Genomic DNA, 27464 nt, shown 5'->3' on the forward strand with positions numbered 1-27464 from the left:
AGGGCAATGGCATCAAGCGTGAAGTCTGGCAAATTTGCTTTGCAACATCCCACTGCTTACATAGCTACTTGTATTTCATGCAAGGTTTGCAAAGGAAAAGTTTGCTTGCTGGAGAGCTGGCATTAACAACACTGATGAGCATCAGCATGTAACAAATTACAGAACTTATCCAGGGCTCAGGATTGTTTATCAATTTAGATTGTGGCCTTGAGGTAAGAATGAAGAAAATTTACAATTTTACAGTCTCATGCCACGACTTTCTAAGAAAAATATTCTCATGGGTGAGCTTCTGAAATTTCAGATGACCATAAGAAAAATATGGATTAATTTCTCTGATGATAAAATAAGCATATGTGTCTTACTCTCTTTTGTATTATCCTGACTATGGTTGTCTCCAAGAGCTGTGTCTATACAAAATCTAGCTAAAGTAAAAAAGGCTTTGGATTTTAAAGGTAGGCTAGTTAGTCAGGCTCCTGTCCCATGTGGGCACCCATCCTTCCAGGCTGGAAGATGCAAGGTTGATGACAGCAGGCTGATTCCCATGAATTCTCATTTCATTCATATTATGTAACAATTCTATATGCCTTGTGCCTCCAAGCTGCTATGGCATATGTGGCAGCCACAGAAGAATGGGCTGTTAAGATCTTCTGAGCGCTCTCTGGACAAAGATGTGAAAGTTCCCCTGGGGCAAGGAGGATAAATTGCTAATTGTTCTTAATTAATAAACATAGGACCTAGGAATTCCTCCAGCAGTATATTCCAATACTTCCATTTTGTATAGTTCTTTCCACATGGCTGAGACAAGCAGGACTGTGGCTGTTTCCTGTGATATCTCTCCAGATCACCCAAAGGAAACAGCCACAAAGAGTTTAGTAAGAAGGCATGCACTGCGCTTTTTGGCTGGACTGGTAAGACTGATTGCTGTGGCCATCAAAACTTACCCTCCGTCATTTTTCTCACTATAATCTTTTGTAAAACAGGAAGGAAGGAAAGGAGAAGCTAGCAACCAACTAAACCAAACTTTGAAAAGCTGGAGATAGATGTGAAGGCATAGCTGTGCAGCACAATACAAAAACATTTGAGGAGGTAAGACAACCCCATTCCTCCCTATTCCTAGGACATGGACAGTAAACAACATTTGATGTCATTACCTAAAGATATTTTTCTATTAAATTGGTGGTTCAAGTCTATTATTAGCTATATTTGTCTTTATTTCACCAGTAGGTGTAAATGAGAAAGCAAGGAACTGGCATTTCTTAGTCCTTGCTGTGTGTATGTGGCTAATCCTTGTCTCCGGCTCCTTTTATTCAAGTAATCACCACTAGGAGCTTTAACACTAGAACTTATATTTTTCAGCTAACTAATTATTTTCTCTCAATAATATTTTAAACAGATTTCAGCTGTTCAGCAGCTAGTGCAATATAAGATCAAATTCAATAAAACCATGCCCTATCATTTGCAGCATTTCTCTCCTCCCATGGTACAAAAGGTGATTAATATGCTAAACCAGTGTTATTTGGTAAATACAGCTTATAAGTATTTTTTCTGTCAAGCACACATGAAGATCCCTGCTACTACCCTCAAAGTAGCATTTCCCCAGCAGCATAAGGCTGCAGACTTTATTTGCTGGAGAACATTTTCTACAGATTGACCTCCCTGTTTTGATGGAAAGGTTCAGACCTCAACTCTTCTCATATCTTTGCCTTTTCCCAAAGTGTGATTTCCTGAGCAGAGGGGAGTCAGAACATTCCTTATCTGTCTCTTGCAGTGTCAGGCAGGAAATTATAGATTTTATTGAAGATCTAAAATTTGCCATTCTCTTCCATTTATTTAGCTTCACTCTTTTAAACCAGGGACATGGGAAATAAGTCTTCTGTTCACCTTCAATACACTCAATGATTCATCTCTTCTGTTTTCAGAGTTGTATTTGAAAGCCTTTTCACACTGAAGAGTGCTCAGCATGCTGCTTTATGCTTAAACAGTAGCTGACAGATCCTGCACAAGAAAAGAGTTTCCTTTTCAATGCCTCATTTTCAATGAAGCTGAGGCTAGCATGGGGGCATATTCTTAGAAGAAAACTCACCACTGACACCAGTTTTCAGCAGAATGATACATTACAGAATGGGCAAGCATGAGTAAGTTTAAAGCACTGCCATGCAAAAATCCCTTGGGTTTTAAAGGAAGCAAAAAATTGGTTTCTCAAAGAAACAGTGCCAGCACTAAGAGAAATTCCCATTGTGTGCATTTACAGTGCACACATTAAGTGCCACAACTGAACCCACCTGACTTAATTTTATATTTTTTAGTGCCTTAAATAAAAGAAAATGGTATGCAGAATGTGAAAAATAAGTACTGAAAACAAGGCTGAACATTTAATAAAGTATCCAGGGACTAAAATTATGCAGGATAACAGTAGGTATCAGAGGTAACAAGAACTCCTTGTGTAGTTACAGAAAAAGCAGTGATGCTGAGCAGGCCAGAGGGCAGATATGTCAGCACTCATTATATCTTTCTTTCCTTTAAAATTCCATAATACTTACATTTTTCATTAATTTTAACCGAGGAGGCTATTTTTGAACTGGTTGATAACACAGTCAGCACAAAAGACGTAAGAATTCAGTATAGGATAGGGCAGGAAGACACCAGTGAGAACCCTTAGAGAAATTAGATATTGCAAACAGGAATTCTGGGATGCTTCGAGAACTGGGTTGCTGCTGTAAAACCAGAAGTTGCGTCTCATAATAGTGAATTTGGTGAGGTGATACACAAACAAAACAGTGCCAGTGTTAAACTGATTTAAAGTTCAAACTTCAGTGTTTAAAATCTCATAATTTGCCTAACTATGGCTTCCAGAGCGAATAACCTGAAGCAAATCCAGCAACTTCCTACTATGTAAAAGCCTAACAAGCGCTGAGAGTAGAAAGTTCTCATGAACTTGGGGCTTTTCTGACACAGGGAGCTGTGCTCAGCCAATTTTCCAGATTTCCAATTTCCAATTTTGAGAACAAAAACATGTCCTGAGGCTTCAACATGATCTACAGAATCAAATCAGCATTACTTGAAGATGACTTAGGTTCAGTCACTCAAAAATTCTAGATTTTTGAGCATCTTACTCAAAATTAGAGCAGGAAAAATTGGTATATTATTCTTAGTACCAATTCTTTAACTCTTTACAGATTTTACAGGTCCACTGCTGAGACTGACTTTGAAAACTAGGAATCTGTACTGATGCCTGTACTTTAAAAGCCTTCTACCATTGTTCTGATCAGGAGCTCCCATCTGTCCTCTGTTTAAGTTCAAGTGACTTCAATTCCTCCTTCTAGACCCCTCCACAGTGGTTCTAAACTCTCCTGATCTTGGGTGAATTTTTCCAAATATTTCTGCTGAGGTTTGCATATGGAGGCTCTGTTGCCCTGACAGACCATGGGATCTTCTGCCATGTCAATGCTGTACACATCACTCTCCAAGTCTGTGCAATAAAATGTCCTAGTTGTGGTTTCTTGGCAAGCATTTGCTGGTACATTTACAGCAATGAATTCTTTCTAAAAAGTTATCTTCCTTGTCTGCCATTTGTCTATCTGCAATAATGCATTCTATGCATGATGGCTGCAATAATGCATTTGAACAATCAGCAATATCCCAAAGGAAAGCCACCAAAAAACTTAGGTTTTTTAGAAAAAATTTATATCAGGAGTGCAATGTTATGATGTCTTAGGAGAAAAGCATTGGGTTTATATCTGTAGCTTGTATTAGCAGTAAGTTTTGCCAGGGTGTATTTCATAACAAAATATAGTTCAATTCACAATAACATAGTTAATTATTTTGTTGATGGGTTTTTGGTGCTTTTTCAATAAAAATAATAGAAAGATAATATCAAAGTTCAACCTCCAAAATTAAAGATAAGCATTTTTCTTCCTGGTTCTTCATTTATTTCTACTTCCAAAAAAGCATCAAATTAAACTTTGAAGGAAAACATAAGTTTTTAAACATAATTTAATAAATTTTAAGGCATTTTTCAATACAACAGTAATCACACTTTTGTTCCCTGGTTTGATGCCAATATTTTCATCAATGGAATAGATGTTTGCTGAAGACCTCTTTTTTTTTTTTTTTTTATGCAAGTTGTCATCTGAGCATTCTAGCTGCCAATGGAGAGGTTACACTAAATGGAAAACAAATTTATATTACATAGTAAAAAATGTACTTTCATAACAGAGCTTATTGACTGCATTAATGTGTTAATATTCTCTGGAAGAAAAGAAGTGTTCATAAACTAGACCCCAACCCTGCCATTATATTGCTTAGTAGTTATGGCAATTTACCTTATAAAACAAACTTGTTTAGGGTTTTTTTTGTTGTTTTTCTTTCTTTCTTTCTTTTAATTTCATTTGAAACTGCAAAACAGTAGTACTTAGAAGACAAAACCAGGTTAAAAGTCAAAGTTGTCTGCTTTACTTCCTGAGGGGAAAAAAAAGAGAAATATCTAGGTTTTGGGCAAATTCTGCCAGCATAATTAAAATAGAACAAAATCCTTGTTTATGAGCAACATTTACTGAGAACATTATTCATTTCTTTTTCTGGAATAGATAGTAACTCATTTTGTGTCTTAACATTGCCACATTGAAGAAATGATGTGCAAGATGAGCCAAAATTATTCACCTCCTTACAAAGAGCAAGGATTTTTTTTTTTTTATGAAAACCAGTTACTGCTATTTTGTCAGAAGCAGCATGGTGATAATTTAGGCAGTGTCTCTGTGCCAGGCAGCTCTCAGCTCCTGCTATGTTCCTTAGGAGTAGGATCTGTGCACCCCAGAACTGGGTGACGGTTTAGTGACAGCCACCAACTCCCCGGGAGTTCTCAGCTTCCCACTTCTTAAAGCAGCCCAGGATTTAACAGCACCTGGTCATCTGCATCCTGCCTCTGAGAACATCATATTTCAGAGTCTACCAGTTTTCATCAGTCTTTACCCATGCATTTTGAAGTCTGCTTATTTAAATGTGTAATGGCCACCTTTTGAGGTCGCTGGCCCTAGTGCAAAGCATTACTCTGCTGTAGGTTGTGGTGCTGCTTTCCTGCAGGTGGTATGACACTGGCTGAGATAGCTCAGTGTGGCAAGCCAGTCTCCAGAGAATATTGCATCACCTGTGGTGTAAATATGGTGCACTTAAGAATATGCCAGAGGGAGACACAAATATATACTGATTTATTTTGAGCCTTAAATGTGCTTGCCAAACTTGCATACTGTCAATGTGTAGCATGAATAGAAACTGGCTAGAAGCAAGCAGTGGATGTAGCTGGCTCCATAAACTTGAACCATGTCAGATAACCAAATATGATGTTGGTATATACAGATATACCCAGGATGGATAAGCAGGAGCTAAGTTTGTGTCAGAAAAGAAACTTGAGAAGAATCTCATAACTGTACTGTAAAAGGAGGATTTGTCTAACAACACTGCTGATGTTACAAAGAATAACAACCAAGGGATCCTGACATCCTCTCTGAATGCCATGTGAGAAAGGAAGAATTTACAAAATCTTAAGCCATTGAACTTTTTTTTGAGGAGGATATTATTAACATTCCTTAGAATGAATTGTCAAGACATGCCACTTATTGTTATCAAGTTTTAAAGGTATACCTGGAAGCACATGTCCAACAGAGAGCAGGCAGGGAAAGCTTCCTGGACTTTAGTACCTGTCACTCAAGTATACCACTGTGCTACTAGTGACAGAATTTAGTCTTTAGTTTGCAGAACTTTATAATGGATGTCTTCTTCATCATCTCATTGATCAACAGGTTTCTCCAATTTATTCTGCTGAAATAATCAGTAACAGCTTATTCCTTAACATTTTATAAGCATGCAGCAGCAGTTTCTTAATTACTAGGTTTGAAACTTATTTTGGACACTAAACAACTCCTGCTAATTCACATAAATATATATAATTTTGGTTTTGGTGACCTGTCACTGTATCTCACATTTATGGTCCACATCACCATGCTGAATAATGAAGTTAAAATAGATTAAGAAAACAACAACAAAAAGAAGTTTTATTTTCAGCAAGCTTTCAGCCCCCAGTCATAACATGTTAAAACATTTGCAGTGGAGAAAGTGGGGAGGTACTTTTTCATTAAAGGACAGGGTCATCTCTCTGGAGTGAACTGATGCCACAAAAAGTTTCAGTGGGAGCCAGCAGAGATGACCAATTCTGCCTGCCTGGTTTGCCCCAATTGCAGGGCTGCCTCACTCCCCAGGTAGCCAGTACAGCCTGCTGAGCTGCTTCAGTGTCCAGCTCCTTGTCTGAACTGCCTGTCTGACAGGGAGGGTGCCCAAAGCCCTGTGTCCCCTCAACAGCCTCAGCTCACAGTTGTGTGAGAAATGCAGCTTTACAGGCCTCTGCATAATTCAGGTATTAATTTAGGCATAATTCAGAATGAAAATACACTGATGAGCATGCCTGGAGCAAGAAGTGTACAACTGAAGATCCAGCAAACAGGTGTCAAACAAATGGAAAGGTCAATGGTAGCTGCCTGCTGCCAGGATACAGAGGGAGGAAGGCCAGGTACTTTGGCAGCATCTGACTGAGCCATCATCACAATTGTTGTGTCCAAACTCAGGGGTGCAGGGAATAATCTACCATAATGGAAGGAAGGAGATCTCACTTGGAATTGAAGCAGATTTCCTGATGGTAGAATTGCCTTCTGAAAACAAGGCCACTCGCTCTCCTCTTGTGATGGGGGTATGGACACAGCACTAGGGAAAGTATCTGACCAAGGCACATACTCTTAAATGTAGCCACTATGGTAAAATTAAATAGATTTCACTATACAGATCCTACCTTTATTTTTGTCAAAAAACACCCAGAGAAACTGATTTCTCACTTCAAGTTCAGACATGCACTCAGGCCCTAAGTGAATTCTTCTCTCCCTCAGCAGCTTGCAGGGTATTGCAACATTCATTTCCACACAACATTACTGCTATAAACATTTTTACTCACTTGTTTTCTACTGCCTCAGGACTTGACAACTTGCTAATTTAACACACTGCCTTCCAGGTTGCAAACAATATCTCTATTCCATTTTTCTCTACCTTTGAGCTTTGCATAAACTTACACTTCCATCTTAATTACTTCAAATATTTCGTATTTTAACCCATATGTAAAAAGTCAGAAATACTGTTGTATCAGCTCATTCAATTCTAAATGCCTTGCCCAGGATTTATTCTTGTCCTAAGTATACTTTCTATGTCACATTTCAATCAGGGACAAAGCCTGATTTAATGACATAGCTTTCTCTTTATCCTCAGCTTAATCTTAACAAATTAGGAGATTTTCCATTCAATTTCTTGTTATTTTATTTTTAAACAGTCTCTATAAACTGTGCTCTCTGGTAACTTAATATTGCAGGCATTTCAGAAGTGTTTATGGGGTGCAATAACTTGTCAAACCTTTAGTGCAATACAGACCATTTCAGACAAAACAGAGCTTTCAGATTCCTTACTTGAATTTTTTTCCCCACAAATTATTCTGAAACTTGATGCTTAATTAATATGAGTCAGTTATTATTAGATGCTTAGTTAATATTAAGAAACAGACATTTAAAAATGAAGGTAAAAATAAACATTTAGGCCCTCAACTACACAAATTACCAACATGCCAGTTTACTAACACTTAGTTCAGCTCTCAATGAGCTGAGACAATATTTATGGCATTGCTCATTTAAAAAGCCAGAGAACTAATGCAGATTTAAAGATTGAGTACCCTGTGCTCATTTTAGCCTAAGAACTACTTTTATGAGGCACACAGTCGCTCCTTTAGCAATTCACCAGCACACAGAACATTATTTACTAATGGCTTCTGTATACAGATTATTTTATGTCCCAAGCAGTTTCAAAACATTATCGTTCTCACAGTTCAGAAAATAAAAAATGCATATGTGGGTATGGAAAAGAGGACTCAAACTTCAAACAAAAGCAGGCACCTCCCACAACAAAATCATCCCCTGTTATTTCCATTATCTTTATCACTTCCTTCTAAGAAAGGATCAAGATTTTTAGAAGAGAGGCCCAAACAGCTGAACAACACCACCACCAACAACAAAAAATACTGCTTTAGAATGCATGCTTATGTCTGTGTTTTCAATATTGAGTTGTGCCTAGAGAAAAGCAACTTTAAAGGCTGAACAGGCACACACACCCACAGGTATTAAAAACAGCAGTCTGCCAAATTTGAAGCAAATAAGCCCAACACTCAGTAGATTTGTGCTGTGTGTTGAACAATAACTGTGCTGCCATAAAACTTTCTGCCTTCTGCCTAAACTCCACAATGCTTCCTCCAAGAAGACTGACCTTAACACAGGCAAGAAGAATTCCCACAGATGAACCCACTTACAGCTACAAGAGTTTCAATTTACTACAGCAGCTGCAGCAAATTGATTTCTGAGCTCAGAGTGGCTTATTGGAGAATTTCCAAAAAGAGCACAATCAGCACAGACAAAACCCCAGAGAGAAACAAGCCCTCTTCAGGAAGGCTGGTTCATATACTGGGTTGTCTGTGAAGCTAAATACATGGATGGAAAAAAATAATGCACACCAACTCAGGATTTGTGTGTTTTCATCAAAGTGACATAGCTAGTCATGCTGCTATGAATTAACCATTCTTCTCTCTCAGCCTAAAAATTGCTGGCCAACTGGTTACAATAATGCATTGAAAATATAATTGTGTACAGGATTTTTGTTGCTGGGTTGCCTTAATAGAATGTAATATATCAGAGGAGAGAGTGTCCAGCATTTTTTCCACAACTAGATGACTCTGGTGAAGGAAAAGAACCCTTAACAATATGTAATTGGTAACAGAATATTCTGACTCTTGGATTCAATGTCTCGTGATCAGCATTTCGCCATATCAGGATCACTGCAACAAGTTTCCTGTTGCAAAGATACACAGTCAGCTTCCATGATTAGAAAATCCTGGCAAGTACCTCTGTCAGGAGGAGAGTTGCCTGTCAGGATGCACTGCCACCACTGACCAGACCGGCTGCTCCCAGGGAGAAGCTCACTAAGAGACAGCTACAAAAGGAAGAAATCAAGAGGGATGGACTGATCTGTTCAAAAGCTGCTTACCTAAAGCACATGTTCATTCAAACTCCACCTCAGCTCAAGGTTGAACTACATCTGTTCTTCAGCAGAAATCTGCAAAGAATGTGGGTTTTTTTTGGAGAGGAGGGGAGGGGGCAATGCTCCCACAAATCCCAAATCTTGCAAGTCAAATCTTATACAGATTTAGATTCATGGACTTGGAGATGAATATCACATGAAGAAATTTATTGTTCTCTACCACTGTTCTGTTGTACTCCTTTCAGATCATGGGCACAGGCCTATCAAACTTGACTTACAACTCTGAGTTTGCAGTGCCACCAGGTTGCTGAGGAATTAGTTGAACTATGGCACATGTCATGTTCCTACGATTATATGTAGGTACCTCATGCACCTGAATGGGGCTGTAGCAGTGCCTTGAGTCCAAACCAATACCATGGGAAATAAGAGTTGGAACAGAGAAAGCTTTTCAATATAAGCAGGATCTCACAGACAGAAGAGTCTTTCCTGCATTCAGTAATGGATTTCTCCAGAATGCAAATAATCATGTTCGCAAATAAGCACGTTATGGACATGCAGACCCAAGCAGAACTATCAATTCACAGAAATTTGTGTGCTTCTTCATCCACAAAGACTAATTAGGAAAATAATAATATATATTTTTTTAAAAAGTAGATAATTCTAAAGGCACTTTTCACAAAGGAAGCTATATAGGAAGAAGTGGTGTTGTTAAATCAAAAAGTGTAATCCTCTTAAAATACTAGGTGCTAAAAACTTTTGAAATTTATCTTGTGCAACAAAGAGATTATACACTTTATCTTACACCTGTTACTTGTTACAGAAGTCTAACTGCTACTCTAACCTTTCAAATCTAGGTGCATATTCTAACCAGTAAAACCACAAGAGAAAATAGTTGACAGAAGTATTGCATTTGTTGTGCTGGATGTCTGTCTGATGGCTGACTAGATCCCTCATAAATTTGTATTTCAGTGAATGACTCAAATTACAGGAGCATAACCACATGGAATAGGTCCTTAGAGTGTATTCAGCAGTCTGATCTGCTTCAAAATCTCTCTGAACTAATCATTGGGACCTGGGTAGGGAAGTTTGTGGTAGACCTTTTTGATCTTTCAGTGATAGATAGAATAGATGCAGAGCATCTACACAGATTCTGCTGTTATTCATTTACCATTCACACACCAAAATACCGTAATTAAAGGAATAACTTCTGCCCTACCCAGAGATATTTATAGTATATTGCAACTCACAACTTATATTGCTTCTTTCTTTTTGAAATTCTGATGTGACCAGCTAATTTTACTCATGGCAAACTCAAAAATGTCTCCTTCTCTCCCGTTTTTTTGTGGTTTAGACCTTGCCATCTGTAATAGGTGCATTGAAAGGAAAAAAACTTAGGCTGGAAGATGAAAACATGTACCCTGCTAAAGCAACAAGCCCTGTGAGATCTTTTCATGGACCAGGTCTGTGCTTTACTGAAGGGGAGTGGTAGCTGTAATTTTCCTAAATTGTGCCTGTTGAACTGCCAGAACCATGCAGAACTCTGTTTTCAGCAACTTTACAGGCCAAAACCAAATAAAATGAGAACATAGTTGCATATTTCTGGACACGTTTGGGATGAGAAGAATGAAGCAAGGGAAGAGAAAGGCTAAGAATTTCCTCAGCAGAGTCTTCCAATATGTTCTAGTGATTTGGGAGAGTAGTTGTACTGAAAGCCATATAAAAATTTCATTCAATTAGGTAGTTTAAAAAGCTAATCCTTATTTACTGGAGAATAGGCAATTTCTCTAAAATCACTTGTGAAATATAGTAATTGCCAGTGCAATTATAAGTGGGCACAATCTGCAGAATTCTCATTTGCTTCCAGGTTGCTGCTGTGCAGTTTATAAGAGCAAAGTCTTGCAGTTACTGCATGTTATTCTACCACATAGTTATATCACTAGTAGTATTCTACCACAGTTATATCATTGTCCTACATCTTTTTAGAGGTGCTGGTAAGATATTGATGTATCAACTTGTATGTTAAGAAGTTTCACTGACTACATAGGAGTCTTTGCTGCTATTTTAGTTGATTACTACTGGAATAAAAAATTAAAAATCGGGCCAAGATTGTTTATGTTCTGATGAAAACTTGACTTCTTTCCTACTTTTAAGCACCTGTTTAAAGTCTTATTGAAGTTAAGTTTTCTGGAGGGCTGCAGAAAAGGGACCCTGAGGTCCTTGTTAAGGGCAAGTTGATCATGAGCCAGCAGTGCCCTGGCAACCAGGAGGGCCAGCTCTGTCCTGGGGTGCATCAGGCACAGCAGGGCAAGGAAGGGGATTGTCCCACTCTGCTCTGCACTGAGGCAGCCTCACCTTGAGTGCTGGGGGCTGTTCTGGATGCCACAATATAAAAAAGATATTGAGCTATTGGAGAGCATCTGAAGGAGGGCTGTGAGGATGGTGAAGGATCTGGAGGGGAAGCAGTATGAGGAGTGGCTGAGGTCATTTGGTTTGTTCAGCCTGGAGGAGACCAGGCTGAACTGAGGGGAGACCTCACTGAGGTCTTCAACATCCAACAGGGCAAAACAGAGGAACAGGTACCAATCCCTTCACTCCTTTGACCGGTGACAGGACTTGAAGAAATGGAATGAAGCTGAGTGAGGGGAGGTTTAGGTCGGATGCCAGGAAAAGGTTTTTCACCCAGGGGGTGGTCATGCCCTGGAATAGTCTCCCAGGGAATGGGTCACAGCACCAAGCCTGACAGACTTCATGAAGCATTTAGACAATGCTCTTAGGCACATGGTGGGATTCTTGGGGTGTCCTGTGCAGGGCCAGGAGTTGGACTTGATGATCCTGATGGGCCCCTTCCAATTCAGCATATTCTATGATTCTGTGAAGTATGAAATTATGTATGTAAGCATGCTTTCAGGGTAGGAAGAGACCAATGAATGTAGATCACAGAGAATACTTACTGGAAACTTACCTAGTAGTAAGTTTCCAGTAAGAGTTTTTTCATTCATGGAATCATATAATGATTGAGGTTGGAAAACATCTCTAATAGATATCAGTGCCAACTCTTAAACCAGCACCACCATGACTACAAAACCATGTCCATGTGTTTCTTTCACCTTTCCATAGATGGTGACTCCATCACTTCTCTGGGCAACCTGTTCCAGTGTATGACAACCATTTCAGTGAAGAATTTTTTTATAATATCCATTCCCAACCTTCCCTGGCACAACCTGAGGCCATTTCCTCTTCCTAGCTGGGAAAACAGGCTGACACCTACATGTCTACGACCTCTTTTCATGTAGTTGTAGACAGCAACAAGGTCCCGCTGAGCGTCATTTTCTTATAGTGTTTTAAGCACTTTTGGAATATACTAAACATTCTGTTCTCTAACCACCAATACCTTTATTATGAATGTTGTGTGATGACGTGTCTTTTTCAGTCTCTGTCATTAATGAATTAAAAGAACCCTAAACCACCCAAACCAACAAAAGCAAAAAATTCACATGACAAAAGAAACAATACACAGCAATGCCTATCAACCTTTTTTTTTTTCCTACAGGAAATGTAACACTGCCTCAAATGGTTAAAGGAGGGGTGTCTAATTTACTGTTTTTAGAGTTAGCACATGGTACAAAGGATCCCGAGGCTCCGCCACTCTCTCCGGATGAAAAGTCTTTGTCTCTCAGCCTGTTGAGCTGGTTGGTTCCTCTCAAAGTATTCGAGTGTTGTTTGTTTTCCCATTACCAGCAGCACAGCTCGCGTTTATGCAGACAATGGGCTCTTCCCATGCCAGTGCTCCCCGAGGGGGCGCAGCAGCAAGCCCCTTCCTTCACGGCCGGGCAGACGCTCCCGCAGGGCACGAAGGAGCCGTCCCTTCCCTTCCCTGCCGGCACTCCGCGCGTCCCGCGCCTTCCCGGGAGCAGCGGGATGCGCCGAGTCCCTCCGCCCGCCGCGCTCCGCCGCGAGGGGTCACCAAAGGAGCCCGCATCCCAGGCCGTGCCTGGGAACCGCAAAAAATCGAGCAGCCCTTCCCCCACATCCAAGAGAAACATGACACATGACATTATTAAAAAAAAAAAAAAAAAAAATTGTTCCAGGCGGCACCTTCGCGCCTGACATGTTTTTCCTCTTTGCTGGCTCTCCGCTAGGTGACAGCAGTGAAATCGGACTAAAACAGCCCGTAGTCGACTTGTGGAGAAAACGGCATTATCCTTTCAGCTAAGCCCTCACAGAGTAATGTAGTTGAGAAACTCGCATTATTGGCGGTTTTCCTGGAAATTACAGAGCTCTTCGCTTTTAGGTTTCCAGCCTGCAGGCCTCAATAATTTACAGAAGTACGTCTCTGCATTATATGCAATGTACTTAAAGCAAATGTACTTGGGCTGGAAAAAAGTCAAGTATTGTTGGTTTAATGTTAGTAGTTACTTCATAATGTCAGCTATTAGTCTTGTAAAATATTCCCAAGTTCTTACTTTTGTAAACTGAACGGGCCTGATCTTTCAGACAAAAACCCCCATCTGCACTGAAACTGCAGCAAGGCAGGAGGCTGAGTTCCCTTGCATATTTACAGCAATGTCCAATTTTGTAACAAGGATACTAATTTTATGCACGTGCATTTAAATGCTACTACTCTTTTACTGTTGTCTGCACACCAGATTAAAGCACTAAGCTTTTTTAGCTTGAATTTTTTTTTTAGGTTGAATCTTCAAACTGGTTATAGTACAAGCTAGAGCAGGGTCCAAGAAGTTACAGCACACAGAAGAATCAATCATGAACTAGATGAGAAGGAAGGAATGAAATACACTTGTTTGAAGATGAATTCATCTTGACATGACTTAAAGCACTGTAAACCTGCTGTAGGTAGGGCACATTCTAGAATTCAGAAGACACAGTACAAACCATCTACCTTAGTTCTATTCCTGACTAATCCAAAGCATTTTTTGTGGCATAAGAAACAGACCTGGTATAACCTCAACTTTCCAGATTATGTGTACCTGTGAGATTCTCTTCCAAAAGGGAAATATCTCAACAGTATTCATAGCTCCTAAAATAACAAATACAGGGGTATAAAGGTTTTGCAGCACCCAGAATATCTTTTCAGAAAGGAAATAATTACTTGAAGTTCTTGTCTCCCTATTCACTCACTTTTTATTTTGTAATTTTATCTCATGTTTTGATTCCTCTGAATTGTTCTGAGGTGTATTAACAATCTATGTGCTCTAAACATTTCATTTTGTTCCTTTAATTTACAGATATTCTTTTTCACAGCCTGGTTACATAACTTTAAATTTTAAGGTGTATTAATTCCAGTTTATACTTGTACTCCACAGATTTTATTGAAAATAAATATTGTCTCTCCATGTTTTGGGATGACAGAAATATGTTGAAAGAATATGACCTAGTGATGGAAGAACTTTGTCACAGGTTATGGAATTTTTTGATAGAAACACAGTGATCTATTTTCTGTTTTTCTTCTCTGAAAAAGTGTAAGAAAATATTTATGTATTTAGGTTGGCATTTACTATGTGCTGCATCATTGCAGCAATGCACTCAGTGACTAAGTAATGTGTTAATGTTTGTTTTATAATTCCTTGGGATATCTTGAATGATGCTTTATAATGCTTTTCTATATTCTAAAAATATGTATCATAAAAAGACAAAGGGTGTAGTAGGTGTTTATTAGGACAAATAGTCAGCTGGTTCTCTATATGTAACATACCACACATACTGATTTAAATCACTAGACTAAATAAGGCACTAAAAAAGATAGAATATAGTTTTCTTTTTAAATTATACCTGTAAGGAGACATTCGGGCATGCACAGAATATTTGTCTCTTTTCAGGGTCAATTCTCTGTGTTGTACAGGAATATTTTGAAGAAGTGATGTCAAATGAATTGTGTTTGTGACCAAAAAAATGGAATTCAAATAAAACCACAGAAGGAAATAATTTAATAAAAATATTTATTTAAAAAAATCATCATTATTTGGCTGAGCTAAGTAAGTAAAATACTAAGTGTGATTACAGTAATTAGAATGCAAATGGCTAGTATCATGAGCAGAATGATTCGGCAATATTTTGAATGTTTTTTTTCTCGCTCCTTCTTTTTTAACAAGGTATCATACCCAGGAGTATAAATATCCCCCATCCAGAACTTTAGATCATTAGGATTTTCCTAGAAGAAAGATCAGAAAATGAAATCAGTTTCTCTCTTTTACACACAAAGTCATTAGAACATACGCAGAAATATTTTGGCTATCATCAGACACTGATTAATGAATTTAAGATATCACAACACATATGCAAGACACTTTCACTTGAATGTAGGTTGTGCTACTTTCCAGATGCTGCAAATGTTCCACTGGGGAAAATTAAAACCATACTTTTCATCCAGGAACCAAAAGTAGGACACCAGCCATTGAAATGTGTTTAAAAACCCAGAACAAACCATGTTGTCTTCTCAAGAAAAGATGCCATGCTGTATAAACAGAGTTCTGACTCCTTTTTCAAAAAAATGGAACAGCAAAAAAATCCCAAACCAAACCAAAACAAAAACTAAAGTAATCCTGGAAGTGATTTGTGCCAACCCACAGGGAGGCAGGAGCTGTATAGTGTGGATGAGGCTGAGAAAAACAGATGTAATTTGATAACAGAATTTTGCTATGAACAGTTATAAAGTGACTATATAGTATTTAAGTGCCGCATTTGTAGCTCTTCCCTATGTAAACAGGGAGGCTGAGTTGTACAGCATTGTGGTTTAAGAGTTTCTCTCATCAGATGTCATGTACTGTAAAATTGAAATTCCTGGAATCTCACTAGATATGTAGACTTCTTTCCTGATCACACTCATGTTAGTGTCATGTCTGTACCAGAAAATACCTCCATATTTACTTCTGTAATCCCACCTAAAGATCAAGAGGGCTGCACAGTGGTTTATGCACGCACCATACAGATCACACCAATTCACTAGCTCAAACTCAGCACAGCAGCCAATTACCTTTATGTGGCTGGCCAAGTTAGAGTGCAGTGACTGTCTGTCATAGTCTTGCACAGTCCAGGAAGGGGTCTTTTTCTTCTCCTCCCAGTCATCATCCACATGGATATCACTGTACAGTGGGTTGCTCTTGATTGTGGATTTCAGGGTGATGGGAGTAATGTGTTTCCCCAGTGATTTGTCTATTATTTCTTGACTGACTATGTTCAAGTCTAAGCCTGGCAGCTCAGTGACAGTTCTCTTTTCTCTCTGTAAGAGACAAGTTAGATCAGAACCTGGCTTTCATTTGCATTACATACAATACAGGCCCCTTTCCAGAATTATTACTTATAATATAACAGAATCATTTTAAAACTGAACATGCAACCATTTTTCTCCTTCTGACAAACTTCTACAGCAAGGGAGCCTGACTGCTCGCTCTGGACAGATTTCTTCCTTCTGGGGAAAGCAGGTGGATACAATCTGAACATTAAATTCTTTTGCAAATGTGAACTGACATTACAATGCATGCTGGAAGAAGACCTCTGCTTTGGTGAAACAGTGCTATGGAGAGCTGCAGTAGAACATTATGGTTCTGGTGGAAGCCATGGATGTGTGATGCAAGAGCAAAGATGAAAGGGCAAAGCAGAATGATCACAAGGGCACTGGTGTGTAAGTGAAAACCTCAACTGGAAATGCATCTCTGATAGCAGGGGTGTGACACAGTTACACAGTTCTGTTCACACTCTTGAATGCTAGATCAAGAGTGTCAGGATGTTGAAGAGACTCTTCATTCAACTGAGGTAATTAAATTTCTGAGCATTCTCCCAATAACAAAAGCTGTTAAATAAGACCTTTTAGAACATGTGAGTGTCAAGGGAGGAAGAAGAATAAAAGCCCTGGTGGGATAATATTTTTTGAGAAATCACAAGCTGCCTCTTAAAACAGCACTAAGGGCCTCTTTAGGGTTCTGTAAAATAGTAGTTATGATACTTTTCAATCTGTAATTGCCTGGAGGAATGCAATCAGACTCTCTAGTCCAAGCTATTCAAGATTTGTCCCAACCTTCTGTCCCCAAGACTTTCAATTAACCTGGTACTGATCTGTGGTACCACAGTGTGTCAGCTACCTAAGAGACCTGCTTTTTGCAAAGCCTTTGCCTTATACTAACACCTCTCCCATTTCTTAGGATTTTAGAACCAACACAGAGCATATTCATCCCTCCTCACAAGTACTTTTATCCTTAGGAACTTTATGTTGAGTCAAGGGGAGCCTTGGCCTGACCCAGTGGTCCTGTGTCAGGTATGCTGGGAGGGGGCAATCCCCACCTCTCTCCTGCTCTCAGAAATCACAAAGATATGGGCAGCACCTGCTGCACAATGCCCATAACGTAAAGTGCGCATAGTAAACAGCCAATGAAGAAGACAGGTCCTGAGAAACTTACTTCCATGTAAGGATGACTTTCCCTGAATTTTTACTTTTACTGAGATCTCCAAACATTAAAGTACCCCAGGCTGGATGGACTTCAACTGCAAAAGTGCTGGGCATGTCCTGCTTCTCCTTTCACCTTTCTGGTGGGAGCTCAGGGCGTCTGACCTCCTGCACACTGGCTTTGGGAACTTCTTGGACACCTCCTCAAGTCAGTGAAGGTCCCTAAGATGATAGCAAACTGTTGGCTTCTTCTGCTTGAGTAATTTTCTGCTCGCTTTGTGGGCTGGTGGACCCATTTTCAGTGGAAATCAGCTCCTGTGTGCCATCACCTACTTAATGACTGCAGTGTCATGTGTGCATGTATAGATTCATATACATTATTCTGAGGCAGGCAAGTGTGGAAGGAAGCATCAGGACTGATTTCCCTCAGAAAGTGAAGCTGCAGAAGAGAAAACAACAGACTTTGTCTAAGAATCTCTAGGAGGAAGGATTATGCTGGCATTCCTATCACTAAATCCTGCAGAAGTGACTAAGCATGTTTCCCATCAATAATTGCTATTAGTAGGCGGGTGGATCCTCAGCGACCTCCCATCCTTCTGTTAGTTCATAATTTCCACATGTTGTTCCTTAGCCTCCACACATCCCCTGATAATATTACTCTTTGCATTGCAGTTACAGCTGGCACTGAAGCCCTCTGGGCTGTACTGGCCAGATTTCAGCTGAGCTGGTGTTTTGAACTGCCTTTTCTTTCTGACTGCATTTTATTTTATTTACTTTATTTCTTATTTAAGATTTGTCATTGACCTTAATGACTCTTCCCTCAGGCTTGCTAAATATTTGAACTTGGAGAACATTTTGTTGAAGAACGCGAACTGTCTCACCAGGGGTTGATTGGTCTCCCTAGGCTAAAATGTTGTGAAAAGAATGTGACTTGACAGTAATTTTCAAAGCTGTTTTCCATAAAATCCTCCAAAACTTGGAATAGATGGCACAATGCAAAAATTTGTTCATAAAAACAGTGCTTTGTAGCAAAATTTTTTTCCCCTACTGTCTGGAGTACCTTTCTTTTCATGGGCATGAGGAGAGTGTGGTGGCTTGGAGCAGACATAAGAGAGGGAACAGATTGGGAGGGGCAACCAGGTTTTATCATGAGAGCTGGACCAGAATTTGGGGTAAGATATAGTTGGCAGAAATTTTAGAGAATAGATATTGAAATGACAAGCTAACTGGGAGAATGTACTTGTGTACAGCAGATGTTTGATTGTAAAATTTCTGTGATAGATATGTTCTACAGACTAGTTAGGGAAAAGTAAGGACAGAAGCTGGAATCACATGCAAACCCCAAAAGTTTTAAGACTAAGATATCATACAAAGAAATATGAAAAATATTGCATTAAACATATGCATTTCTAGAAGCAGAGAAACATAAGATTAGATAACCAAAATATGCTTGCTAGTATTAATTGTTGCAAAAGCTACCTTTTTACATTTTCTTTTAAGATTCGAAACACTTCCCAACTTTTGTCACAGACTCTGACTCATGCAGCAAATGTTCAAAGAAAGAGAAAAGTATTGTAAATTTAGGTATCAATATCCATTAGAGAATTCATACTATATACACTGAATATAGGAAGACAGTGTGAATGAGCTGGAACAGAACAAATCAAAGGCAATTTATGTTATTATTCACTGAATGGAAGAAATGGATAGTGAATACTCAAAGAAGCAGTAGTTATGGAGAACACTAAAAATTGTAGATGAAATACATTTGTGAAATACTTATTTAACAAGATGAAAAGTGCTCAACTCTGCAAACACATAACTGTGTTTGATCTACATATAGCTCATGAGCAAGAACACTGTTATAACTGGTTAATAACTCATTTTTCACTGAGAAGAGTATGTTCTTCTTTGACAGACTCAGAGAGCTGTCACATGCAAGTGCTAGTACTCTGTGAAAAGCCCAGAGATCTATAGAGGGTTGATGTTAGTTCCATTACTGAATCAACATGTGCCTGTTCCATGTTTTTTTCTTGCTGATTATTTTATAATGCAAGTTATGCATACCTTACAATACACATAACTAAAATAATAATTTAGTCTTTATTACTAGGAAACATTTTTATCTCATTTTTATCTTGACTGCATCCTTCTGTTCCCACTTCTACTGTTGTTAAGAGCACTGAACAACCCAAGAGCCAAACCATTATTTTCTCAGGCTGTGATATGAGGTATCACCCACAAAACCCAGGACATCAACAGTTAAGGCTAGATCTTGGTTTCAAGCCCATCCACCTGAAAGAAGACAACAAAGAGACAGATAAAAAATTAAGGAAATATACTTCATGGAACTCAAGCCTTTCTTTCCTTTCCCTCCAGACAGAACCAGTTTCTCTTCCCATGGCCAGCCCCAGTTTCCACTTGATGTTGGCAATGATGCTCAGGGGAAGTAAGAAATGCTGTTGATGGGCTACTACAAATAGAAGTTTTAACCAAGGCAGTCCTACAGAAACTTACAGCCACCAAATACTACAGGATTTGTTTCATAACAGCCTTCTCAATCCTAATGACAGGTACTAGAAGGGTGGTCATTATATTTGACAGTGGTTTGTTTAATAATATGACCCTCTGTTGTGCAAAAGCCTTGTAAGAGGTTGTGGAGGACCCTCCCTACACTCATAAGGACGTTTTTCTGATATAGAGAAATATTTTGAAGGCAAACAACTTCTAGGGTGTAGCTAAGAATCCCTGTGTATCAACTGTATAGGTATGGCTAGACATTTGGAAAATTAAAAGCTCTTTTGTTATGAAGAATATTAGCACTTGAGAGCTTCGTTCAACAAATCACATCTCGTAGGAAATGCAATGGAAAAGCAGTTGGGAAGGTAAGGATTAACTGAAGGGGCATAAGGAGATAGGAAAGACAGTAGGGCAGACAGCTCACATCAAGGGTTCCTGAGAAGCCTGAGCAGGTTCAGACGAGGCTGCAATGATCAGAGGGTTGAAACACCTCTCCTATTTGTGGGAGCTGGGGTTGTTCAGCCTGGGGAAGAGAAGGCTACAGAGAGACCATGTAGCACCCTTCTAGTACATACAGATGCCTGACAAGAAAGCTGGAGAGAGAATTTTTATAGAAATAGGACAAGGGAAACGGCTTTAAACTGTAAGAGGACCGGTTTAGATTAGCTATAAGGATGGCATTCTTTGTGAGGATGGTGAGATACTTGAACAGGTTGCTCAGAGAAGTTGTGAATGCCCTATCCCTGAGAGTGTTCAAAGCCAGCCTGAAGACACCTGCTCAAGGGGAAGACATCTCTGCATAATGCAGTGGAGTTGGCACCAGATGATCTGTGATGTCCCTTCCCACTCAAACCTTTCTATGATTCCAGACATGAAACTTTTCTCAAAGAAGGAAATCAAGGGGATCTGGATTCCTTGTCAGAGACATTAAGGCAGCCTCAGGTACTGCAAAACTGAAAAGCCACCAGACATGGGCAGGAAAGAGAGCAGTAGATGGTTACAAACACTTCAGCCAAAGTGACAGGAATATTTAGACAAAAGTGAATATTCATATGGACTATTTAAATTGTGCATTATTGAGACTACTTCTTCTAATGAATTGTTTAGTTTAAAAAGCTGTTTTATCTGTCATTGGCAATGCAGCTCTGCAGGGCTGTGAGAGCATTATATAAAAACTTTTGTACAGTCTCAGACCAAAGCTCCTGCAAACCTTGCAGCTGGCTCTTATTGTGGCCAGTTGCAGATGTCTAGGGAAGAGTAAGGGAGAGAGTGGAAATATGTAATGCACGTATGAGCCAGGGGACAAAGAAGTGATTCTCAACCGGCACCTAACTTACAGATTTTTAAAAACCCTCTTGTCCTGGTATACTGAGAAACAAGCAAGGACAGGACACAGGCATTAACTCATATGTAAGGCCAAAAAAACACCATGCCAAGAAGTAGCATGCTGCTGAGACTGAATGCTCTCTGCTGTCTTCCAAAAATAGGGGGGAGAAATGGGAAATATAAACAAGAAAGAGAAGTCTGAGAATTGCAGAAAACTACCAGGTTGACTACAGGGAAGACATGCATGAGAAACAGATATGGAAGATTAATCGTCTGGTGTGTGCTGGGCATTAAAACACATTGTGGGGCAGAGAGTCCAGCAGAACTGGAAATTGTCAGGGTGAGCAGAATGCGGTCAGCAATGATACATTTGCTGGAGAAAGTCTGTGCTTTTTATGCTGCTTTTCACAAGGAAGGGCCAAAATTCCTGGACTGCTTTATGGTTTGTTTTAGTCAAAGTAGATGATGAAAGTACATGCTAAACGGAGAAGCTGTTCAGTTTGCCTGATACCAAAGAGGAAAGTGAGGAGAAAGACCAGGAGTTTTCTGTCATTACATGAAGCTGCTTTTTATAATGGAAACAAATTTTAAAACCTAAAGGTGGAGAAAACACATAAGCACTTCACTGCTTTTGAATTTAAGTGATCTCATAATAAAAGTTTGGAGAGACCACAAACATACCACTGTGCAGTCACTTTGCGTAGGGAGACCAGAGTAGCATTAGTTTCTTTAGAGAACATTAACTTCTAAAGAGGGAATTTAGGCTACTCTCAAGGTTTAATGATTTTAGGAATATTTAGATCATGCACATATTCTGAAATTAATTCTCTCTCTCCTCCTCCCATCCCCCCTTTTTCCATTTCTGAATTAACTAACCCTTAACCCCATTATCTCTCTCATCTTAAACTGAAATATGTTATTCCTGAACCATTAGTTCTCCACTGTGCCACCGTGTTTCTTGTAATGTCTGGAACTCATCAGTACTTTTCCCTTTATTTGATTGTCAGCAAAAGGAGAAAAAGAAGGCAAGCTCGTAAGGGAGTGAGAATGGCACAGTGAATTTTATCTGAACAGTTTGAATTCTCTAATGACTACACTAAAAAGTTTAGATTGTATCCTAGGTTTAACACTTATAAAATAATACCACTTTGCAAACTCCATTTTTGGAGTCATGGTGAGTACAGACATTTCCTTTGTAACAGCCATCCCGGGCTGGGACACAGAGTTCCAGGAAAACCTTCTCGCTGGTGGCAAAAAAGCAGAGCGCAAGTCAAAAAGCACGGGGCTCCCTACACATTTTTAATCCTCCCGCAGCTCTGCAGCCCTGGCTCGGTGACAGCGCGTCCTGATTGACAACAATGGGGAGAAGGATCCCTGCTGCTGCGGAGGCTCTGTGTGTGGCTGCCTCCCTCCTGCATAAAAGAGGGGCTTGGATGAGGGGGAGGGGGTGAGGCCAGCATTGCGCCATCCCCTATGGTTTGGGATCCTTCAGGCTCCGTCCCTTGGTTAGGGTTGTTTGCGTGGGACACTACGGGCGACCGCGTGTTCCCCGCCCCAGCTCTCCTTGGGGAGCCGCCAGCAAAGATTATACAACACGAACAGAGTAGCTGGAGGCGGTGGAGTAGGCAGAGGGAAGGGTGTCTGGGGCAGGGAAGAAGCTAGGGGAAGTAAGGGGGGATCATGGAAGTGGATATAATGGGGGGGAGGATGGAAGCAGGTATCACGGGGGGAGGACTTTTGCAGTTGGAAGAGGATTGGAATGGACTCTGAGAGGGAGCAAAGGGGTTTAGAGAGCTGATGGGGAGACATGTCTGAAAAGGGAGAAGTGAAACAAGAAGTAGCTATGGGAGACATTCAGCATCACTCTTCTCCCTTCCCCCAGGTTCAAGCTTTTTTGGCTCTTAGTCCTCATTTCTCTGGGGAATCAGATTCCCATACTAAGGATCCTGAGAATGTAGACCCTTCTCCATCACTCCCCTCACCCCCAACCACTTACGTATGTCTCCATCCCTTGACAAGAACCAGACCTTAGAGCTTTTGCTCATGCGAGGGGTGGGGAAAGGCGAGGGGCTCCCTGGGCAGCAGGGAAGGAGCACTGTGGAGCAGCAAGTGGGGCCCAGAGGGGTGCGAGCTGATGCAGCTGTACTGCTGTGGATCCAGACATTAACTTCTCCTCCGCCAGCTCCAGGGCCTCTGCTAGGCAGTGCACATTTACATTTTTACCAAGAAACTGCTGCTACCACTATATAATAACCTGGATTAATGCAGTCAGCATGTTTCCCACTTTCAACAGTTGTCTTTCAGTATACCGGGAAGGCCAAAGTTGAATGAGGGGAAAAAAAATAAGGAAAATAAAAAGGAAGTTATGGTGAGCTATGTAGATATATACATTTGTAGCAAGTATTTCTAATGTCCCTCTCATGTGCCTTTTCATCAAGTTTAAGGGATATCACTTCACTTTCAGTTTTAAATCTGGGGCTTTTCTCACTTCAGAGAGCATATTTCACACACAGCTTCAATACAATTAAGTGGTATTTGACTTCAGTAGACTTTCTGGAAAATGCAATGAAAATGTTACAAAGAGCAATAGAAATCCTAATACACTGAAAAATGTCTGCGGACCCCCCCTGAAGAAAGTTACTATTCTCATGGAGCCTGATCCTTGCTGATGTCCATGGGAAAATTCACAGTAATATTAACGATCCCGATTAAGAGATGCAGGAAGCTGAACTACTGCTGAACTGTCACCATCATGTAATTTTTCTCCTGATCTTTAAAACAAGGTAGAAAAATCAGGAACATGTCAGCCTCCTTTAGACCTTACCTGTAAATAGATCCTGTTGTGCCACCGCTGCACTCCAGGTAAAGCTGCTTCTGGGAATTTTGCCCAGTTGGCTGGTAAAAAGGCAGAGTTTTTCACTAAAGATTTAACCTCCAGTTGCAGGAATTTATCAGGATGGTTGTTGTTTGGCAAAACGGAGAGGTCCATGTTTCTGTGCTGTAGAGTAATAATGAAAACAGCCCCAGCTTCTGCTTCCTGGCTGTGCATGCTCTTTCTATTATTAATGATGTGAAGAAGGATACGACAGTTTCCTGAAACTGTATCTGACCCCTGTTTGGTATCAGGCTCACTTATATCATCTACCAATGATAAAAGATTGTTTAGAAGTGGCAGAGCAGACAGGACAAGTTTCTCTAAGTGCCTGGCTTAAGTTTTCAGGTTCAAGGTCTATTTTGATAGATACATATGTGCTCATTAAAACTGAGTACCAGTGAGTAGATGCATAAGACACTTAAATGCATACCAGCACTTCCTCAAGTTATCTGCCAAAAATGTCAAGCCTACAATACTTCAAAGTAACATTTTTTTCCCCCGAGAAAATTAAAAGCAGCTTCCCGTCAAAGCGAGTCTTCCTTTTCTGCAGCAGTACCAAGAGGCTCCATTGTGGTGTGTGGGTTGGTACCATTTACCACAACAGCTATAACATGCACTTTTTTTTAGGGTCAAGGATTTCTTTCACAGTAAATTCTTCTTGACCCTGGGAAATATTAGATTGTTTCAAGTAATTGATAACAGAATTTTTCAGGGAATTGATTCTGCTCCCATTCAAATGCGTGGAAAAATTCACTGTAATTGACTTGAATGGAATGGTCTCAGTCCCATCACTTTTATTATTTTATTCTGAGATTTGATATTTTCATCATCATTTTATGCGTCTTAAGTCCTTTTGACTTTCAGCTAATGAAATTCCCCTTCTCATTATGGCCTCTATGTATGACTAGCAAAAGTAACCTCCTCATTCTTATTTTAACCTTTTCTTAAAATATGTATGTTTTTCTAGGATATGTTTCATTTTGATGAAATTGCTACAGAGGATAAGCTTTTGAAAGGTCATTGCTTGAAATCCAGGAAAACCTTTTTTGAATCAAATATGTGCTGAGAATTAGGGCATCACAAAAAATTTAGCTCTGTACTTTGACCACAGAATCAAAAAAATCTATTTACCACACAAAAAATAGCTGAAACAAAATAGCTGAAATATAGAAACAAAATAATAGGAAAACATTTTTTAAATACGAAAGTAAAAATTAATAGTTGGATATACATGTAGGTAAAACCTATGACTTTAAAAGCTCATGATGTTTCCTTGCATGTAATTATTGGAGATTATTTTAAAGCATATCTGTTTAAAATTATTAATACAGCACCTTTCAAGTAGATGCTCATATAAGTATCTGTGAGCAGCCACAAAAGAGACAGTAGTGACTCTTTTGTCATGCTTTTGGGGAACCTGGTGCTACCTTTACAACTCTATCTCCCCACTTTAATGAAGCCCTGAAACACTAATACACCTTTCCAGTGTACCATAGGTATTACCATGAAGCTGCTGTTTTGGACTTACCATGGCACATAGTTCTCACTTCTTCCCTGTGCAGTAATAACAAAGAGAGTAATAATTTGTGTTCTAAAATACATGGGTATATGCAGCCATGACTTTTAAAACATAGACTTTCCAACATCTCTAGAAACACAGGGCTTGTCTGTGCTACTGTTGCATAAGATGTTGTGTGTGTCTGTGTGAGTTTACATACCAACAGTAATGCATTGGACATAAGAACATAAAAGGTATCTTATTAAGTCAGACCTCTCCAATCCCAGGATCTATCACTTTTTTTGAAAAGGACAAGAACAAGATGCTGTTTAGGGAGTCAGTGTACACCCTGCTACTTTCTGCAGTTCATTCTTTTACTCTCTCAGAAGCCACACTTTTTTTTTTTTGTGCTGAAGTATCTTTTCCAGGCCTTTTATTATCTATTTATAAATTGTCAATAAAACTGTCTGTTTTTCAATTCTTCTCAGAGTACCTCCACCAAAAGCAAGATTCAGAACTTCATGACCATCTGCCTAAACTGCTTACTTTTATGTCTTTTAAATTAATTTCCATATTAACCATATTAAGGATGCCCTTTTTGTAGTATTGCAGAGTTTTAAGAGCTCCCCATACAGTTTATCCATCACGTTCAGGATTGTTTAAACTATAGTTATTTCAGTCTCTTTCTTTTCAATTTGAATTATCAACATTTTAAATCTCATCTTGTAAGCCACCTAGTCTATCTCCTTGCTAATTTATTTTCAATGTGTTGCATTGTAATTCCACTACATTGTTCATTAAAATACAGCAACCATAAATGAATACAATGCTCATGTTCTGGTTACACCAGTTCCAAAAATGAGAAAAATTATATCTTTCCTTCTGAAAACATCCATCAGTTTCTGGTGCTTTTTTTCCCTGCTATTCTCATAGCAGTAGTAACTCTCACAGGGCTAGTAACTTCACTTCTGAGAGTGCCAGTTGCAAATTCAGTGTCTCATAGGAATGGTTCAGGCTATTTTTATAGGCATAATACTTGACACATACCTGCATCAAAATTTTTCAGTTAATGTCTTGTCCAATCACTCAGTTTTTTGTTTCTTGACAATTGAGGCAGGAGTTAACCAGAAGAGCTTTATGGCACCTGCCTAGACAGAGAACTCAATTTTTACTCTTCCTCATGCCACTGATGAAAATGCCAAAAACCCTAACTCCTTAGGGAACCATACCGCTGACTTCTCTCCATCCTGAAAGATGATCATTTTTCTTCCAATCCTTTAATCACCTTTCAAGCCATAAAGATTGCTCCTGTAGTCCTGTGTGAATGAAGTTTCTTGAACATCCTGTAATGCTGAACTTTGTCAGAGATTTCTGTGTCCAGCAGATCCTTTTTGTCCCATTCACAATTGAAGCCATGCTGACTCTCACCCAAGAGCACACACTTATCCAGGTGCTCGGGGATCTTATTTTTTTCATTGGCTATTATGGCAATCTGCAGCTCAAGGGGTTGCCTTTTCCACAGGCAGGAATTACACAGCAGTCTGCCAGGCTGGCAGACTGACTCTTAGCAATAACAGCTGGGGCACTATGGCAAGTGGCTCTGACACCAATTTCCTAGTTGTGTTCTTCCAATAGTCTCAGGTGACTGCAACCCTAGATACTGTTTGCATTGAACATATTTATTTAGTCTTACTTTCCTGCACATTTCCTTCACCTCAATCCAATTTCTCTGACATCTC

The 27464-nt window shown here is 39.6% G+C and overlaps 1 protein-coding gene across 1 annotated transcript; it reads right to left on the reverse strand.

Moving 5' to 3' along the window:
- Window positions 1-15056: 15056 nt before the first annotated feature.
- Window positions 15057-24341, reverse strand: MINAR2 (membrane integral NOTCH2 associated receptor 2). Its single transcript, XM_036403800.1, has 3 exons — window positions 24177-24341; window positions 16100-16345; window positions 15057-15277 (listed from the first exon to the last, which is right to left on the reverse strand). Exons 1-3 carry the CDS (start codon window positions 24339-24341, stop codon window positions 15098-15100), a joined length of 591 nt encoding a protein of 196 aa, XP_036259693.1. The 3' UTR covers window positions 15057-15097.
- Window positions 24342-27464: the final 3123 nt, after the last annotated feature.

This window comes from Molothrus ater, chromosome Z (genome assembly GCF_012460135.2).
Source record: "Molothrus ater isolate BHLD 08-10-18 breed brown headed cowbird chromosome Z, BPBGC_Mater_1.1, whole genome shotgun sequence".
Taxonomy (NCBI): Eukaryota; Metazoa; Chordata; class Aves; order Passeriformes; family Icteridae; genus Molothrus; species Molothrus ater.